The sequence below is a fragment of the Populus euphratica genome, unplaced genomic scaffold, assembly GCF_000495115.2.
Source record: "Populus euphratica unplaced genomic scaffold, PopEup_1.0 scaffold1.1, whole genome shotgun sequence".
NCBI lineage: Eukaryota > Viridiplantae > Streptophyta > Magnoliopsida > Malpighiales > Salicaceae > Populus > Populus euphratica.
The window spans coordinates 5,958,451-5,979,164 of record NW_011499845.1 but is presented as its reverse complement, the minus strand read 5'-3'; the positions used below and the strand labels follow the sequence as shown (position 1 = coordinate 5,979,164).

Sequence of the window (20,714 nt, the reverse complement as noted above, 5' to 3'; positions counted from 1 at the left end):
TCCACTGTCAAACTTTCCTGTGCAAATGTTTTCCACATGATTCACAGGAAATAGAAGTATGATAGCAAGGAGCTAAAAATCCAAGTTACAGATATCTTTTTTTTTTTTTTCACACCATCAAATGCACATAAACAGAGCCAATATATGGTACTTGCGTTCATAAAAATGTCCACTGAATTAATCTCACATTCCAAGTGTAAAATCCAACGGATACAAAGGAACAGTCATACCCTCTTAGAACTTCAGCATCCATTCTATCTTAATAAGATCCATGCTCAACTGTGAATCGTTGCAGTTTTTAAAAGTGAGAATAATTTTTTTTAAAAAATAAAACAAAGAAAGAAAAGGCAAATAAAGAGAGTAGAAAATGATCTCTTGTAAGATTGAAATTATAATATTAATCTGTCGAATCCAAAAGCGTGCTCGGAAGGAAATGTCCAGAAAAGGGTACAAAGGAGGACCTCAAAGCAGGTCAGTAAGATTGTAATCTGGATTCCTATTGAGAGTCTGATTGAACCCCGACTGGGCACCTTAATGACTGTATGGTTTTGTCCTTTTTAAATATCTTAGTTCCAGCTTCTCCTTGGCCTGAAATGTTGGGGAAGGAAAACAAATAAGAAAATTCACCACAAAATTTTAAGCATCTCACCATCCTTTCAATTTTCTTTTAGTTAATACTTTATATCAAATTTGAAAAAGATCATCATCCTCGTTAATATCAAATGTTCTTTAAAGAGTGTAGTTGGTGGTAATACTTTCGGTTTTTTTGCTGAGAACGCCAGTAGCAAGCAAGTGCTCCAAATGCACAGCTAGCAAGTGCAATTGCCAACGCAGCCCCAACAGGCACCACCACTGCGTTCGTTGAGGCCACTAAATCTGCAATAGCCCCATCAGTCACTTCATCCCCAAGACGATCCTTTTCCTTGTACAAAGATGCAAGAGTTTCGCCATAATAACCAGTCAAGAACTTGTATACTTCATTCAAGTTCCAATCTATTTGACCAACTCCATTCTCTCTCTGGTTACTAGAGAGATGACATGAAGAGCAGAGCTGTTTTGGAGGCCAAATAATCTTTGGGAACTTGGGGTCACCAGTTCCTTCAGAAGCTTCTTCCTTCATTAATCTCTCATTGACTTTATTATGGGTACTCCACAACCAAAGGGCAAAGTCACGGGATGTATTGAAAGGGGCAGTGACACTGCAAATTGGAAAAGCCTGTATAAGTAGGAAGGAGCTTGAGAGCCTAAAGGTGACTTATTCTGAGTTGATTTTACCTTGAACACATTTGATAAAAATGTTCACGGCACTCCTCGCATATAAAGAAGTTGTTGATAAAATCACATACTGCAGTGAATGCAAACTGGCTCTCTCCATCCTCAATCCTCACAGAGAGTGAATGCAGTACAACCCATAAACCACAGCTGCAAATGACGAAACAAACAAATGGAACAAGGAAGATGATTGGTTAAACAATTCAACAGTAGAGGAATTTTATAAGGGTTATAGCTGTTCAAAATAAAAGAGTTTGGTTTCCATCGCATGAGAACACAGTACTAGAGATGCCAAGTTTTATATTACTGTGTAAGCCGGGAAACAGATGAGCCATTTTTTTATAAGAGAAAAGATAAGCCTCAAGCGGCAGTAAATACTAGATACCATCTCACAAACATTATAATAGAAGTTATCATAAGATTGCGCATACATATGCATGGATAATGGCATACAAAAAGTAAAAGCAATTTATGCTTTCTTTCTGAATCCAAAAGGTTAAACTGCCATGCACTTCAAATTTGCTATTTTCAGAGCAGATAAAGCAAATTACTGCTTATCAGCAGAAGGAAATGATTCTTAAATCTGAAAGCAAACTTAGAGCTTCTCTGGACACTAGCATCTATAACAGTACATGCTACCACTAACAATCATCGCTGCCACCTTAGCGATAACTGCGTCCACCACTATCACCAAGATGTTTATTATTTCCCTAGTAACCATACTGCCCATGTATTTAACAGTCCCAGAGTGTGGACTGCCACTGTCATTCTTGCAAATCTGCATTTTTTTTAGTCAAACATCTTGGAAAATGGTCAAAAAAATGAAGCAGTGGATCAGTCCTCAAATTCTGACATACCCAGTGATGGAACAATGGAGAAAATGGAGAACATGACAATGTATGAATTCATATTTTTCAACTATACACATCCTTTCCAAGCAAGCTGAATAACTCATTACAAGAAATGCTCCAATGTGAACAGATACAAGAGTAACAAGAGACTATTTTAGGCTTAGTTTGGATGCACCTTGTCATATCAAGTAATGTAGCACCACTACACATGAACTCGCCATCTCTAGTGTATCAATAATTGGGTAGAGCGCTATAGCAAAACTTAAAACATGCTGAACAAAGTGTTCATCCTGTAAATAATTGGAATAAGGAAAATATGCTGTTACCTAAAGCCCCTGGTATCATTCTTGCTGCCACGGCAAAACATCTGACAAAGAACACACAGCCATGTTAAAATAATAAATTAAGAAAATCAATCCAGCAATTTGACAAGTAACAAGATGAAAGCCATAGTTAAAAACATGGCACAAACTAGTATTAGCTAAGCTACCACAGGTAAAAGGGCAGTAACAAATAACATTTTCAACAAAAATTAACCAAGCATCATTGCTTGATCTCACAAACAAATTTTCAGTTTCTCAAAAAAAATTTAAAAAATATCTAAAAAATATACAATGGAAGTCAAATTGGAATGGATATTTTAAAAAATCACAAACTTAGTTCACTCTTATCATATGGATCGGTGGGCACTTTTGCAAACATTAAAATTACTGAATGGCTCCAAAAATGTTAAGATGCCATTTTCAATATTGAAAGCATTGAAATAATATTATGTTCCACCAATTCTTACTTATTCAAAACAATAGCTAGATGAAAAAAACAATAGTCCAAACTAGGCACTAACCACACAATAATTTTAGAAAATGAAATTTAATATAGCAAGTAATAACTCAATAATTGTCAATTATCACACAGAAATTCACTGACATGATACCATTTCAAGAATGGCACACAAAACAGTTTAAAACATGCTGATATTTGAGTACAGTACCCCACAGATCAATAAATGGCATATATCCCAGAGACACAAATGCTCACGTGCAATCATTAGATGATAGATTTAAGCCTCATATACAAAGAAGCTTCATTAAACTTATGCATTCAAATGCCGATTTATAATTTTACTTCTTAGACAAATCAGCTCAGATTATATCATATAAGGTTAGCGAGTGGCAACATTTTTGCCCAAAATGACAATTTTGCTTCTATTTGTAGAAGTACAAGTAAAAGGGTGACAATTGCTAAAGAAGAGAGGGGCTTCATTAAATTTTTTAGTATTTTAGAGGAGCTTATTTCTGCAGTAATCTTAGATTTAATATCAGTACCCATCAACAAAAATTATATATAATTAACCTCTCTCCAAAATATCAAAAGACATCAGTCAAAAATATATACATGCTAACCACTATTAGTAAATGTCAAAACATGCCTACATAGTTCAATTTGACTACACTACACTTCAGTCCTAAATTGGCCTGGGCGGACTAATGCTTGATATTATCAAAATATAAAACCAGCGAATGTTTCCTTCCTTAAGGAAAGAGAAAAACACTTACCCAATATCCTCGAGGAACTTCTTTCCCACAAATCTGGAAATTCCCCAGCATCCCCTTATCATCATTGACAGCTTCCTGTTTGGCAGGTGACCACATATCTGGTGGACACAATTCATCAAAATTCACAAGCACTTCTGCACTTCCCTTTCGGCACCTAATACAAATAATCTGGAGTAGATCAATGAAGTAATTACTGGTTTGGGTATGGAAAATTCCATTCCAAAAAGATGGTGTTTACCTCTTTGAAGGATGATGGGCCACTAAAAGTTGAAGAAATTTAATAAGTGAAGCCCGGGTGTGAGGTTTGATCATCTGCAGAGCAAGCATATAAATCATGGGTGGAGAAAGAGCAAAAACAGATAATGCAAATGAGCATGCACCCACACAAACATTTCCAGATGGGGAAAATGTCTACCTTGTGTTCACGTATGATTTCAAAGGCAAAGAATGTAGCCTCCTCAACATCATACACAGCACGTGCAATCTTTCACAAGTTATGCAACAAGTTAATATCTTAAATTAATGAAAGAATTTATATTGAAAGTAACAAAGCAAGTTTGAACTATGCAAGCAGAAACCTGTCCAAGGTCTGATATGTTTGAAGGAAGATGCTCATTTTCAAATTTCTCATCATCCAAGCCATATGAACTGCATAAAACCATGAAAGGTTGTAACAGGGCAGCAGACTGAAGCCAAAATCCAGTATCGCAGAAACGAAAAAACATACACTGCCAGAACCAGAAGCCTTCAACAACAGACTTCATTGAAACAAAATAACATAATTCAATGAACAGAAACCCATTTCTCTGAATCCAGAATAACAAAGCCCAAGGAACAAGCTGTTAGCATGTCTAGCGCATGCAGCATCTTCTGATTGCTTAGTCAAGATGCATGCTGTAGTTAAGCACTTATATCACAAAACTGACAAAAGACTTCATCTTGTGCATGTCACTAACACCAAAGCAATAAAAAGATGAAGTATAATTTTTTTCTACTAATAGTACAATACAGAAGAAAGAAATAAATCAACTAACTAAAAGGGGGTACGAGGTACACTATCAAATGATTATGTGAAACATAAAATTTATCCAATTTCTTTCTACTTCTAGAGAAATTTGATACATGATTCTGTTTCGTAGGCACACTATTAACAAATTTTAACATCAACAAGCACATTTGAGGAAAAGGCATGTAAATTACAAGATGAAGATTTCACTTAAACAAGCAGTGGTTAGGAATATCTAATACCTGCCCAATTGCTTATTGATCCAATTAAGCAATCTTTCAGCTGTCCGCCCATCATCAATGACATGTATTTCACTCTTCTCTTCTTTGGGCTCCCAACCACCAGATGCAAATTTAGAAGGTGGGCCCCAAAATAACATAGGATAATGACTCACAGAAAATTTATCACAGAGTTTATTATTTATCTGTGCTGCCAAACAAGTTAAAGAGGGACTAGTCACCAAGCCACCCATGTATATCAACTAAACGAAACAGAGCTAAAAGAGCCGCAACTTTACAAACATCATCACTAATAGGAAAAGGTTAAACCAACAGTTTGATGAGGTTAGAAAACATTTGTGCCAATATGTATTACTACAATCCTTTTCCCTGTTCACCAATCATTTGAAATAGTTCGAAACAATATTTTATCAAGCTTCGTTCTTCTCTTTCAAATCTGTGGAGATGTAAAATTTTGCAAAGAAAGCCCAATTTAAGTGCAAATGGAAACAAATAATTTCCTGTACATTGCAAAATAATTTAAAAGGAGTAGAACATGACCACAGCGTGTATTAAAAGAAATCAATAAGACGGTATATATACCTTCAAAGCACAATCCACCCTTGTCATCAATGCAATACCAGGATGCACAGCGTCAGGCCCATTGAAAAGTCTTGCAACCTTTTCGTATTGGGGCTGCATATTTGAAGCTCGAGAAATAAGAAAATAAACAAAAAAATGTTAATGCAAAAATGTATCATACAATACCTTATAATTTCTGCAAGCAGGGCACCTGAAAAAGACAGTCATTGCAGGGAGAAACCAAGGTCATATAACTTACTGTTATTGTTAAAATAAGATGAGCAAGAGATGAATCACAAAGAAAATGTAATAACCATCATTGCACAAGGCATGATTCAACAAATAATCTGCATGGGAACATGGTGTGCTGTATTCTTTTACAATTTGATAATTTATGAATTTTTCTTTGGTTCAGTATAATAGATATTCAATTAATGGTTATGCATACAAGCAGATTAACCTGATTTTGAGAAACCAAAAAAAATGCGGTTGTGGACAACATAGAATAGACCAAGTAATAACTTGATAAGCAGATACATGATTATTTGCAGTTTAAGCAATTTCAATCTTAAATTGTTTAATTAGCCCATGAAATGATGTCGATGTGACAAATAAAGTAATAGCCAATGATTGCAAGTGCCACTATTTTGAACAGGGACATGTTACACAAAGTGACTTAATAGATGCAGACCCATTACGCAGCAATTTTTAATTTTCTGCTTGTCTAATTCAGAATACAACTCCATCAAGGTTAAAGTGCTTGTCCAATCATGAGATCACAAAATAGTGGTGACTTCTTTTTCTGAACAACAAAAAGGTACAATTAATCCTCAGGAACAAGTTCCTTGATAAATAGCAGAACAAGCTCATAGTCCAGCCACCTTCTAAGTCCAAGAAGGAATGGTGGAATATGTCCAAGAAGCTGGCAGGCATAGGTTGATAAGGGTGTCATTGTCCATAATGAGTTAGAGTTGGAGAAACAAATTAACATTAAGGAGAAACCATGGAAAACCAACACAAAGTCATATCAACTCAAGTGGACCTCCAGGTAGTGGCCATCAGGGAAGTAACAGTACACTAAGAGGAAGATCCTTTTGACCTTCAGCTCAAAACATCAGTACAAAAGGTGGCTGTCTTAGCTTAAAACCATGAACTGAAGGATCACCCCACCCCCCCAAGTTAGCTTATAACACCAGGGCCTGTGACAGCTAGCTAGCTCCAAAAAATACGATTTAGAAGTGGTTTGAGTCTTAGGAATGATAAACAAAAATAGAAGACAGGTTTTATTATTGTGAAGTTCTTCTATCATTTCAGACCACAAATCTTTTTCTCAGTTTTAGTTTTAGAAAATCAACACAAATATAGGAATAATACAGGCCACATTACCAATTATCATATGCAAAATTGCTCTATTATAACTTAAAATGGAACACAGGTTATGTAGAGGAAATAATTTACAGGAGAGCATTCAAACAGTGGAGCAAGAGATGATATCAAACTTAATATAAGGTAGTGAGAAAATGAATCTCAGGAGAAAAAAGTTATGAGCACTTGAAACAGTCGCTAAATAAACAAGTACAATGTGGCAGCAAGTATCGAAATTAATAATTGTAACAGATATGGAAACCTTAATTTTATTCATTGCACCACCCCTATACACTTTCCATCATTTACTCAGTCTTAATACCTTTCTCAAGCTCCTGTATATACGATGTTCTATGGTTAATGTATCAAACATAACAAAATGTTATGTGGAAGATCTAACAGACACAATATGAATCAGACACAAGAAGCTGATAGTCGTGTGATTTAAACAGATCCAGTCCAAATCTCACATTTCATGTTTTGTCAGACAGCTGGATTGCAAACTAAAAACTGAATCAGCTTTATGAGATAAGAAAACAATATTGGTCATGCAGGGGAAATTCTACAATGCTTCCCTGAAAGGGAAGTCTTTGCAATGTTTACAGAATTTGGTGTATGTTTTGCAAAATCTTCACTGAATTCTGTAAAAGCTCACTTTTACAGTCACCGAATTTTATTGGATATCATTTGGTGATTGCATTACTGAATTCAGTAACCAATTTTTTGAATAAAATAATGCAGTGAGTATCTCGCAGAATTCAGTTGAAAAGGTCGTTGCCTTATTTTATTAAGAAAGGCATTATAGAAGCCACAATCAAAATAAAGACAGCACCAGCGCTTTAAAGTAACAACCCTTTAAATTATAGCTGTCTTTCTTTTTCCTCGGCAGACTTATAACTCAGCAAATGATGGAGTCTCGTTATCTGATCAAACTAGTGTATGAAGAAACAAATTATATTTGCACTAGTCACAATTCAGTTCTTAATCATCCCTCTAAAAAACACAAACAGGAAAATCCATCTATAGTTCTGTGCTAAAAATCACTGCTTTATGAATTTAATACATAAAATGATAAAATAATTTCGTAATCAAGACTAAAAATTAGAAAATTAAAGCGCTTCTTTTAATAGATAAATAGCAGAAGGTAAAAGCTAGGTGGTTTGGGAAGAAGAGTAACTGACCAGTGAGCAAAGAACTCGACAATGGCGTGAGCAGCGGGAGTGTTACGAAGAACAGCATCGAAATTCGTGCTATTCAAATCAACAGCGTAATCAACCTGCGCTTTGTTTTCGCTGCTTACAGCTCGGAGAATCGAACGCGATCCCGACTGAATCGACGCCGCTTCATTGGAGCTAATTAGCAAGAGCACGATCACAATCAAAATCACTGATGCTTCAGACATAGACATGGTTAAATTATTACTGTACAACAAGAATAAGAAGAAGAAACTCTGGTTGTTTCGATATGGAAACCCTTTCAGGGTTTTTTGGATGAGGTTTAGACAAGGAAGAGGGAGATCTGCTTTTTCCTTTTTATTGCGTGTAAAGTTAGAATTTAAAAGCGGGTAGGCAACAGGGTGGTGTGGTGGGCGTATCCGATAGATGTGGGACAATTTCCGGCCGAAAGCCGAACGGCATGCAGCTGCTATGTGTACAGTGCATTTTGGCCCATGGGTGATTTGTTTTTATTTTGGCGAGAAAACACCCTCTCGCCCTTACGGTTGCGGCAAATGTTCCTCTTAACACTATTTTTTGATCGATTCGCAACGAAATCAATTAAAATGTTTGGCAAGAACAGCCATATATTATAATGTTAGAAAGGTATTGAATTAAATGTGAGGGTTGTAGTGTAATTTGTTAGATTTTAAATTTATTTTTTAAAAATTATTATTTTAAATTTTATAAATTTTAAAAATTTATATGGTTATTAACTTTAAATTTTATAAAATTAATTAAGATATATAAAAATTAATACAACATTATATTATTCATCTCGACATTAGGTTTTTTTGTGTGAGTGTATGATAGTTTCTGTTTTAAGATTTTTTTTAAAATATTTATTTTTATTGAAAAAATATTAATTTTTTTAGTTTTTTTCTATATTTTAACATGTTAATATTCAAAATAAAAAATCTAAAAAAATAATTTGATTTATTTTGAAGCAAAAAAATATTTTAAAAAAAACATCTTAATGTAAAAAAATTAATTTTATATGAAAAAACACATTTAAAATAGAACTTTATACTATAATCTCAAATCAAAACCGGGTGATCATAACTATGATAGTAAACTAAGTGTCTTTAACATTGTAATAACTTCTATGTTTATAATTTAAAAGGTAAGTCAAAAAAATATTTTTAGTTATGATTTTAAAAATACTTCATACCATAATCTTAATACAAACTAAATGATCATAACCGTAATGGTAAGGTAAGCGTGTATTTAGCATTCTAATAGCTCTTATGATTATAATTTTAAAAAGTAAGTTCAGGAAAAATATTTCTAGTTAAGTGCATTGGGGGGGGGGCTTCGAGAGAATCCAGCACTCCTTTGTATTTAAAAATGTAAATCCCATGTGTATTTAAAATTTAATAAATGAAAATAAAATAACGTAACAGTAATAATTATTTTAGAAATGAAGTTTTAAGAATTAAAAACCTTTAAACGTGGTTTATTTTCTAGAGCATTAACGAGAAAAATAATTGAATAAAAAAACACCTGAAATTAAAAGAGAAGAGCAAAACAATAAATATGTGTAAATAAGGGAGTATAAATGCACTCTTGACTCCTAAAAGAGTGGACGGCCACCGTAGGAGAAGAGGGAGGGGGATTTTGCCAAAAATTCTTCAATTTTTCCTTTAAAAATTGCAAGAATGCACTGGAAAAATAAAGATAAAAAGGGGCTAGGAGAAGTTTAGCCACGGAATCGAATAAAAATTCAAATAACAGAAGAACTAGAAGGGGCGGGTTCTGGGAAAAGGAGAGGAAGAGAAAGAGGGGGCGAAGGAAAGACTAGTTTCCTTGCCATTTTTTCTTTATAAAAATCATGGTTAGGAGGCAAGGAACACTAATCAAAACTTCTTTTTGAGTTTTAGCATCATTTTGCTGGATTAGGAGATGTTTTGTATCATGGAAAAAATAGATTTGCTTGTTTAATGCTTTAAACATAATTATTATAGTAGTTTAGCATTGAGTAAAGCACCTATCTGAGATGAAAAGAAAAAGAAAAAAAATCATCCCCCACCTTGAGCACAAGACCGATCATGTGTGATGCATGGTATGGGAGAATATTTTTTAATTTTTTTTTTTTTGATTTATGTGGGGTGTCTGGACTAGCTTATGCGCACCACGACTAATTCTCACAGCCCACTAAACATCCTGCAAGTCCAATGAACAGATAAAATATTGCGGGGATAACAGACATACATAGTAAGATTCGAACTCAGATGCGAAAGAAGGGAACAAATCCCTCTCACTGTTGAACTAAAACCTTAGTTGCATTAAATTTATTTTAATCGCATGGTGGGCTGTGTTAGTACCCGATGATGATAATTAGTGTGAAAAGTTTAAAAGAAAACAAAAGGGGACTCATGGTTCTCTTTATTGGACATATAGACAAATAGACCATGAAAGGTGAAAGAGGGAAAATTATGCAGATAATGTGTGAAATTATCGTAGAAAATGTGCTAGAATTGATTTGGGTTTGGTCAATGTAGAATTTAAAATATTAAAACGAAAATATATAGGTATATATATGATTTTGGGAGATAAAATTGAAGAGTGTTATTTAAGAAAATTGTGCAATGATTCGATAGTCCAAGGGGAATGGAAAAAAGAATTAATGTTAGTGAAATTATCATGTGATGATAAAATACACTACTGAAGGCAGATCACGGTCCAAGACAAATTGTCTTTAAAAAAATCCTGGTTTCCTTTTTCTTTTTCTTTTTTATAAGATTAATATAGTATTGGATGAGTTTTGATATATATTAATTAATTTTATAAATTTTAAAAGTAATAATTATATAAAATTTTAATCATTTTAAAATTTACGAACTTAAATAAATGATTTTAAAAAGTATATTTAAAATCTAACCAATTAAATTATTAATAATTATATAAAATTTTAATTATTTTAAAATTTATAAAACTTGAATAAATAATATTTAAAAAACATACTTAAAACCTAACCAATTAAATTATATCTCTCAATGTTAATTATCCAGTACAAACAGGATGACATGTTATATTTTGTATTTGTAATTATAAGTGCTGGATTAGTTTATACCTATCCTAATTAATTTTAAAAATTTTAAAATTAATAATTATATAAATTTTTAATAATTTTAAAATTTAAAATATTTAAATTAATAATTTAAAAAAATAATAAATTCAAGAATCCATTAAGGTTTTTTTTTGGGGTCACGCAGCGGAGATTTGAGATGGATGACACTTGAAGGCAGTAATAGTATCAGTGATATTTACCGGCTAAGTTCATTGTAATTTTTATTTATTTATATAACTGTCTATCTCATTCCACAATAATAGATAAGGCAATCGAGTGCATTAGTCATCATGGCATCCCTGGCAGGGTCCCTGTCACCCTAACGAACAACAATGACACTGCCAGGTCACATGAATATCTCAGCGTTTATGAAGGGATCTAAGGAGTAGATTGCAAAGGTTGGACTTTCAACTAAAAGACAAAAGCATTCATTCATTGTATTATATTAAGAGGGAGGTTGAAGCGTTGCAGTGGTTATAGTTTGATATATTTTTTTATTTAGAAATATATTAAAATAATATTTTTTTATATTTTTATATTAAAAATATTTAAAAATATATAAAAAATAAATTTTTAATAAAAAATAAATTTTAATTTATCTGAAAATACAATTTAAACCATGTTCTCAAACACTATTCAAGTTAATTCATTTTATAAATTTAGGCCCACGTTTTATGTTTATTTGAATTTTTTAAATGTTTTTGAATTGTTTTAAAACGATAATATATAAAATATTTTTCAAGAAGTATTACAAGAGTTTTTTTTTTTTATCACAAGAGGTTTATTTTTTTCCGCCTGTACAAACTAGAAGACTAATCATGATATCTTCCACGTTTTATCAAGATATGGATGCTCGGGAAAAGCTCGTGTGCTCGGAGAAGAATGCCATTCAGGGTTTGGCCCCTTGTCTAGGCTGGAGTGCAGCCCATCTCCCTCCTCGTGCAAAGACCTTATCCGGGTCCGCTTTCAAATCCATTGGTGCTCCAGGATGTCTCGTATCGGGTGTAAGATTAGGCCATAGGCATCTCGGGCTCGAGACCATCCCTAGCCCATGTGTGAGATATGCGCCCCTGAAAGGGATGTTTGAATTCGCTTATTTTATCAAATCATTTAAGTATCATCTTTATCGTCACCGCCAATTCTATCAATGATTTCTTTTTTTTAATTTTGTCACCGGAAGTATTTTCAGGTCGTTTTTTTCATATTAAAATTAAATAAATTTCTTACTAAATCATGGGATTTCATGAAAAGTTTTGCTAAAGCATCCTAGGCTATTTTTTGAACTATTTTACTTATTACGTGTAAGAAAAGGGATATATAAAAATTTCGAACAGTCCACCACAATTTCTTGAACTATCCATAATTAATTTCTTTGAACTTTAACTAGAAAAAGGTGGGTTTACCAAGCATGTATAAAGTCATGATCAATCATGATTTTTTTTTCAATTAGGATAGATTGATTACAAAAATCCATATTAATTGTTTTTCTTTGCCGTGACTATTCTTAGCTATATGTAAGGGGGTTAAGCACACCTTGATATTTATAAATTTTCACACGACACCCATTCTATTGTTTGAACTCGAGGTTTTATAATATTTTTTTTTTAAAAAAAAGCTAATTGCCTGGCCAGGATAACTAGATATATAGATCAAACCAGTTAATGTCTTAAGTAATTTAACATGTATTTTATATTGTGTTAAAAACACAATGGAATTAATTTTTAATTCCTTTAATTATGTCGCTACGGATATTTTATATTATGTTTCTATTTGCTAGATGGATGCTTGGCTCCTTCTTATTGAGTTTTTTGACAAAATAAAAGATAAGTGCATGTGCTTTGGATTTAACTCATTGTTAAGTTCAATTATAATAAATTTGGTACAAGTAGTAGTGTTTAATTTTAGTTTTTACTTATAAAAACAATAAAATTAAAATTTTATAAAATACAAAAAAATAAAACTGAAAACAAACCTATTCCAATTAATTAACAGATTTTAGTTTTGTTTGGTTATTTTATTTTAAAGATCAAAACTTAACCAACCGGTTTGGATTCAGTTTGGTTATTTTATATTAAAAATAAAAATTTATATTGTTTTCTAGGTTTTGTTTTGGATTTTCTGACGAGTTACTATTTCAGTTTGGTTTTTCAATTCGATTGTTTTTTATTCGGTTTGGTTTGATTTATTTTTAATTAAATTGATTTGATTGTGTTAAGGTTTCTGATTCAGACTTATAGAACAGAAATTGAACCAAATATTTTTTTAAATATTTAATAAGTTTAATATAAAAAATTTATAATTTAATTTTTTCAATTTAATTAGTTTTTCAATTTTTTTACTTACCTCAAATATAAGTGCCAGATTAACATTTCCTTGACTCGGCTATGTATCTACTCCAAGTACTTAGACTTGCTCTCCTGCCTATATTATGTTTTAAAATATATATACTCATCGGTAGAAATGTATCTCTTCTATCCTCTTTGTCCTAGAGGCTTCGGACAAGAAACAACCTAGGAACGTTGGACATCATCTTTCTTTTCTTTTTTTTCGATTACATAGCATACACGGTTTCTAGAATGGTCCAATACGCCCACCCAGCACAACAGAAGAAACTGCAGCCCGCCTTCCTTGACTGTGTTTTTTTCTCTCCTATTCATGCATGTAATTCACAGAATACGCACATGGCTTTTAACATCGAAAACCAAACTTGCGTACCACCCTTGCCATCCTAGTAGAAGAGCTCTGACTAACACCCAAGTTTATTCTGACTGTTGTCTTTCACAGAAGGATAGATAGTTAATCATGTAGAATAATGCAATAAACAACCGGCACATAAACGAAATTAATGTTGTGCAATGAAACAATGATAATCATGTTCGGAAGCATGTTCTGTGCATGGACAAATCTTCTCTCAACCTGGTTTTCAATTAATCAGATCAAAACCTAGCTAAGTCAAATACGGTTCCTGTGCGTGTGTGTGTGTGTGTTGCGTGCGTGTGTGTGTGTGTTTCTACATTAATTTTGAGCACACGGTGTGATCACCGATCAAAATAAAACAAACCAAACTCTTCTCACCATAGATTATATTCTTTAATATTAATCACCAAATCAAGCTAATCATCCTCTCTGTTGGCTAAAAACTCAGAGATAATATGTAAAGAGACAGGAATTAAGAGTTATCAAACTAAAAAATTTAATTTATTTAGTTACTATTCATCTTAAACGAACAGGTTCTTCATTTATAGTTTCTAACATAGGCTTCCTTGATCTACAACTAGATAGCCTATACTTGTATTCTGGCACCGGAAACCCCTCAACTTCTTCCAGACTCAATCTTGATGCTCCATTTTCACTTCCCTCTGGGCTTTCTCGAGCGTTCTGATCATCAGCGGATTCCGGCAAGACCCTAGTTTTATTATTTCCTCCAGATATTCTCCTAGCAGCAGAATTTGCAGCCATGAAGAAAACGGCCATGTCAGCAGCGGTGACAGAAGAAAAAACTCTTTTCATAGGAAACATAAGGTAAACGTTGCCAAATTCCAGCTCCTCATCAGCGCTAAGGGCAGAGAACCTCCTGCCAATGTGAAGAGATTGTGAGTTTGCTAGGAAGAAGTTTGGGCACTCTAACATGAGCTCTGCTGCTTTCACGGGCTCCCTGAACTGCCTAACTTCACCTGCTGGGAAAACAACCCTTGCAGCCTTGGAGCTCTTGATCAAAGGCGTGGCTAAAGTGCATGAAATATAGTTGCCCATATTGAGAAGAGGCGATCAAAGAAATACAAGATAGAGACCAGAGTGATTTCTTTTGGTTTAAGAGAAGAAATGAAATTGGTTGAGATTTCGTTGAAGAAAAAATGTGAGGGAAATTGTGGGCTTTATAGATACACAGGGAATAGAAGAGCCGATGGCAGGATAATTACTTTATGGAAAATAAGAAGATCAAGTATGCAAAGGCGTGGAAGTTGTGCTAGATTGTTTTGTAACAAAGACGAATGCGAGAAAAGATCCGAAGGTTCTCATGGTTCTCTACCCAGTCTTGGCTTGGCTGTTAATTCCGTGTGGGACCTAGATCCCTTCAAAATTGCATGGATGTGCTTGTGCGACGACCATGTTTCACCAGCTACAAGGTCAGAATCTTGCATCCGAGACAGCAACAAATTCTTCTTATATGGCATATTACCTTTTTTTTTTAATTGACAGCGCGTTTCATTTTATGTTTTAAAAATATTTTTTTAAAAAATTAAATATTTTTATTTTGTTTTAAATTGATTTTTTTATATTTTCATATATTTTAACTTTTTGATGTGAAAAATAAATTTTAAAAAATAAAAAAATATAATTTTAATATATTTTTAAATAAAAAATACTTTAATAAATAACCACTACTGACAAATAAACTTTAAATGTATATGTACAGTAAAGTAAGTTCGTTCATAACCCACGTTTACATGTATGCAAAATAAAATAAAATTGTAATTAAAAATGTTAAATGCTACAAATGCACTGCATGCGTGCCGTTGATTCTCACACGCATACTGTTCTGGGCCCTCACTCCTTTCTCTAAGCATAACTTTCTGTTTACATTACATAGAATCCATTTTGACTTTTATATATCTGTGTGTGTGTGTGTGTATTCTTTTAATTTAAATTCCGTTACCATTATATTGACTCCGATCCCTAACTCCTGAACGACGTTAGGTGATTTTCCACTTCTATGCTTTTGTCGGGAAATAGTTGACTCTGAAAACTGCCGTGACAAGTGGATATTATAATTCAATTTTCGGACACCTACGCCTTTTGATTTTACTCTGTGCAGCTAAGTTAATAAAAATTTGGAGGCAAAGACACAGCTACTGTTACCGGAGGACTAGAGAACGGAAATTGAAGTGCATGCATTAAATCTTCACCGGATTTGGTTTCGAAATTTGGCAAGGACACTAGCAACAATTTGGTAGGGCAAGGCATACATGCTGGAAATGGTGCCGAGCGTTGCAACCAATAACGACAAGGGGGTGCTGTGCACTTAATTTGAGAGGCAGCTTGAGTCATGAGTTTGTTTTTTAATAATTATAAGTTTGAATTTTTATAGAGTTATTAGAAATTTATATAATTTTTAATTTTAAAATTTATAGAATTATTTGAAATATATGTAAATTAATCCGAATATTTATATTAATTAAACAGGAAAAAAAAGAGAGGTGCTGTGCGCTTAGTAATCTGTCGTAGACAAAATGAGACCCCCAAATGAATGGTTCGCCCTCTGTGACTGGTCATCGCGAAGCCTGCAGTTAATCAACCTGAATCCTCTCTGGGAATTTGCTGATTTTTTTTAAAATGTTTTTCGTTTAAAGCTATGGTCTGGACTTTCTTATCAAAATAGTTTTTACTTTTGTGGAGAAAAATGTTATTTTTTTTTATATAGGTAGCCAATTAAATTATGACTGACCTGGTCACATACCATTAATATTCGATGCGTATAGAAAGCGACATCTTTGATTTTTTTCTTTTAGAAAATCAGCAATCTAGAACGTAACCTTGCGGTATTTGACGGCTGAATTTGTCAGTCCATTCCGAAGCATGGAATCGGAAACAATAGACAGATTCAAGGGAGATATAAAGAGCTGTGCGATGATCACATAATACACAGGCGAAATTTCTCAACACATCAAGTAATGCTTTCGTGTGCAACTTCATCACATCAAAAAGATTTTTTTTTTTTTTCTGTTTTAACAAGGGACACGTATCAAGGTGTGCTGGCTAGAGTCTTCAAATTGACTGGCCTGATTCTTGAGTTTTTCCCACCCCACAGTGCCTTGGAGATGAGCTTGTAAGTATGTTCGGTTGGATGAAAATAATCCCAGAACAAGAACGCATTAGGATTTGGACAAATCTCGTAGCCTTCCCTGCCACATTGTAGCAATCCTCCAAGAGTTCCATCACCACAGCATGCATTAGTTACATCAGAGAAGCCTGTGAAATAAAATTAAAAAAAGTCATCACTATTATTTGATTATATACTTAATGTTTTTGTTTATGGTTTTGAGAGCCAGCTGATGAATTACGATATTGTGCTGGAATAGCTCGAAATCTCTGTACAATATCATAAACGGCACCAAAGACACCTACTGCACCAGGGTATTTAATGGGCATATCAGTGACCAAGCTCTCCAATCCCTTGTTATATTTCTTGACCATCAAATTCATCTTTCCAAAACATTTATCAACCGGTGCGCCTGGCAAGAGGGCCCTTGCTGGAATACACCCAACAGGGCCTGGTGAAAATAGAGCAATGCGGCGAGCACCAAGCTTGTAAATTTGGTCGATCAAATCCCCAACTTCAGTTAACATGGCTTGCACGAAGGCACCAGGATCAAGAGTTGGGGTGTCATAAGGGAGGAAATAGTTGAAAATGTCAATGGATCCTGATTCCACAAGGAACAAGGAGTTTTGGACCAGGTTTTTGTCAATTTGATTTTGCTGTATCAGTGCTTGAAATTGTCGCAGCTGCTGCTGGATTGATATCACTCCCTGTCATCTTATAATCAAAATGTCACCACCACGTAGGATCAACTAGCACTTAAAGTGAATACTAAAAATATTTTTTAATAATTCTAAACTGTTTAAAAAAATATACCTTTGGAATTCAAAAGTGAAAAGACAAGAGCTAAATCACATAGTGTCACGTGTGTCGATTCCGAGTCATGTAACGTGTGGTCATATGCAGTTTTTCATGCGTTATTCATTCTTTTTGCTTTTTTTTTTTTTTTTTGGTGTGTGTGTGTGTGTTAAGGTGATGAGGTCTTGAAACTATGACAGCATTCCCATGCTTCATGTTTGCGTCAAAGCTAGAGTTCATTCTAAGCTATTTTGGCTGCTTTCAAGTTGTTTTCTATGCATAACTTCACACCAAAGGCATGTTCACCATCACTGCTGCCCTCAACGAATGGCAGCAGATAAGCTACGCCGATAAAATTTACAGTAAAGATCACACAGGTCACTCAAATTGACCAGTTGAAGTTTTATATTAGAATTTCTTGCCCAGTCCGGGTTTGTTGCCTGCAAAACACCGCTGCCAGCACTTGCAAAGTTGATGCCATTCGATGGATAGTCCTTCCTGCTTCCATTCACAACTGCAAGTTGTGCCTCGAGGAAGGGCTTTTGGAACTCGATCCCCAGAAATTGTGCTTCAATTTCGAGAAAACATATATTAATTGAAAAAATTATTTAAGCGAGAAGAAATAAATTGATACAAAATTATCAGTCCAAAAGCTATGCAGGGGTACGTGCTCAGCATGTTGCTGGCCTGGTTTGAATACTAAGACTCCATCTAAATACATCACCAATTAATAGATGTTTAGTCTAGTGGTACTCTTTTAGAGGATACGAAATGAGGTGTTGGATTCTATTACTGCTACTGAGATCCGAAGAAAATAACATATAAGTACTCCTGTATTATTATTATTATTATAACTGCTGCCTATTAATTATTATAATTATCATTATTATTTACAGAAAACTGCCTGTGGGGGAGGACAAAAAGAAAAATAAGAAAGATCAATACATATAACTCACAAATGAAGTCAGCTACTGTTCTGCCATTAGTGAAACTCCCGGTGGGACGGTGGAAAAAACTTGATCCATAAGGTGGAAAATCGGCCTGAGCGGAGCAGTTCTTGTTGAAGTGATTGTTCCCAGCATCAAAGACGGAGTCTCCAAATATGAAAATTGCAGATGCATTGGCGGAGGAGACTAACAAAGAACAAGATGAGAGGAGCAGAAGTATGAGAAATAGCTTCTCCATGTTGCTTGCTAGCTAGCTAGCTAGAAAGGAAGCGTTAATCTAGTATTAAAGGTGGCTGCTGCTGGGCTAGCTAGGACTGGAGAAAGCAAAGACAAAATTGATGAAACAGAAAACACGAGCACGGTGCATGATAGTTCTGTCGTCGTTGCCTTTATGGATTGCTTTTTGTGGTTTTCATGATTCTTAACATTTTTGGTCCTGTTTTGGCGTGTGATCATTTTGCCCCAAGCTAATGTTTCTTGTTTTCTTGTCCAGTTTTTCTGGATTGTCTTTCCATGAGAAACATCTTAACTGTTATTTTTCTAAGAAAATAAATTATATGTAATCATAATCATATGAGATAGGAAGTGTGATGCTCTTATTTCAGTCTAAAAGGAACGCTCAAGCTGTTTTATTTTGCATAAATTTAGCTGAGAAGGCTACCAAATTTGCTCTAATTGATCAAAATCATGTTCAGTATAAAATTATAAAACAATATTGTTGATTGATCCTAACTCCTAATATTTGGTTTAGATATTTTTTTTCACTTGAATATATATCCTGTAACTTCCTTCTTCTTTTTTGGCGTTTCAGGAAAGGACCTTTATAAGTGTGCAATGGAGCAATTGGATCGCCCAAAGCCAGCCAGGTCAAACAACAAGAAGTCCACGTTGGATATAAGAGCAGCTCTCGAAGGATCCAACTCGGAACGTTTTGGAAATGAGATCATCGAGGAGCAGTTTGACCGCAATTTGTTGAATCTTGCCTCTTCTCAGATCCTAGCTACCTGCCTATAGAAGACTCGTTTGTTGACTTGTTCTTCCAAAGGGCGTCAATATTTGAATATTTTAATGGTAATATGTTGTTAAAAGAGAAGAAAAATGCTTATGCAGGTTATCTTTGGCAAGCATCTGTGGATTGTGTTATGGTGATTAAAAAAAAGGCTCCGTTTATGAATCCCAAATAGATAATTTGTAAGAGTTGCTTTGAATGGTTTGAGTTATTGATTCAATATAATAGTTTTTGAGTGAGTATACTGTGAGATATATGATCTTTATTTTCTGTATCCTGCTGCAGAACCACTAGGTTAAAATGGTCTTTATCTAATACAGAATACATGGATGCCCCGATGTTCAAATCTTGATGGAACACCGTCTTTCTTTGAATATCCATATGATGTGGTAGGAAAAATTAAGATAGCTTGAGTTTAACAACACTGCGAACCTCTAATGCAGTTGAAGTTTAAATGCCCAAGAACAGGAATATTGAACTAAACTGGCAGGTTTTGCCTCCTTGTGTATCTGTGGATTGTTTTTCTACTGTTTTCTGAATTTGGTAGCCTGCCATTTTCTTATTATAGCTGCGAGGGGCAAGGTTGGGCAGGCGTCTGAAAATCAATCCACTGATTCCTCTCGAATATGTATTAAGAAGTTGGGCAGGCGTCTGAAAATCAATCCACTGATTCCTCTCGAATGCGAGGGGCAAGGTTGGGCAGGCGTCTGAAAATCAATCCACTGATTCCTCTCGAATATGTATTAAGAACTCTTACGTAAATGGATACGGGTATCAATGCCTATTTTTAAGGGTGTGTTTGCACACATTCCTAAAAATTTTCTTTTTTTGTTGCTATTTCAAATCGTTTTGATATGTCAAATTTAAAAATAATTTTTTTAAAATAAAAAAACTTTCATTTTAATACATTTCTAAACAAAAACAATACTTTATTAGGTATAGAACAAGGAGAAAGAATACAACAGGAAAGTCCCTTAAACTCGTCAAGGCCCGCAAGGGGGCATTCCT

General features: G+C 34.2%; 3 protein-coding genes across 6 annotated transcripts; all 3 read right to left on the bottom strand.

The window, feature by feature from the left end:
- Positions 1–368: 368 nt before the first annotated feature.
- Positions 369–14,632, bottom strand: LOC105124581 (sulfhydryl oxidase 2-like). 3 transcript variants are annotated; one of them, XM_011024672.1, is made up of 13 exons: positions 14,624–14,632; positions 11,940–11,946; positions 8,032–8,298; positions 5,672–5,696; positions 5,507–5,599; positions 4,928–5,109; positions 4,258–4,327; positions 4,095–4,163; positions 3,918–3,991; positions 3,680–3,833; positions 2,450–2,490; positions 1,276–1,422; positions 374–1,199 (listed from the first exon to the last, which is right to left on the bottom strand). In XM_011024672.1, exons 3-13 carry the CDS (start codon positions 8,256–8,258, stop codon positions 719–721), a joined length of 1,563 nt encoding a protein of 520 aa, XP_011022974.1. In that variant the 5' UTR covers positions 8,259–8,298; positions 11,940–11,946; positions 14,624–14,632; the 3' UTR covers positions 374–718. The 3 variants fall into 3 exon arrangements, with proteins under 3 accessions (XP_011022959.1, XP_011022974.1, XP_011022966.1); XM_011024657.1 differs by lacking the exons at positions 11,940–11,946; positions 14,624–14,632 and having other exon boundaries at positions 369–588; positions 756–1,199; XM_011024664.1 differs by lacking the exons at positions 11,940–11,946; positions 14,624–14,632 and having other exon boundaries at positions 8,032–8,617.
- LOC105124599 (uncharacterized) lies at positions 14,206–15,298 on the bottom strand. Its single transcript, XM_011024684.1, has one exon. The coding sequence runs from the start codon at positions 14,885–14,887 to the stop codon at positions 14,348–14,350; it is 540 nt and encodes a 179-aa protein (XP_011022986.1). The 5' UTR covers positions 14,888–15,298; the 3' UTR covers positions 14,206–14,347.
- Positions 15,299–16,802: 1,504 nt separating this feature from the next.
- On the bottom strand, positions 16,803–18,937 carry GLIP6 (GDSL-motif lipase/hydrolase 6). Of its 2 annotated transcripts, none has more exons than XM_011024637.1 (4): positions 18,707–18,937; positions 18,173–18,318; positions 17,197–17,662; positions 16,803–17,104 (listed from the first exon to the last, which is right to left on the bottom strand). In XM_011024637.1, exons 1-4 carry the CDS (start codon positions 18,933–18,935, stop codon positions 16,878–16,880), a joined length of 1,068 nt encoding a protein of 355 aa, XP_011022939.1. In that variant the 5' UTR covers positions 18,936–18,937; the 3' UTR covers positions 16,803–16,877. The 2 variants fall into 2 exon arrangements, with proteins under 2 accessions (XP_011022939.1, XP_011022946.1); XM_011024644.1 differs by having other exon boundaries at positions 16,997–17,104; positions 17,261–17,662.
- Between the last annotated feature and the right edge of the window lie 1,777 nt (positions 18,938–20,714).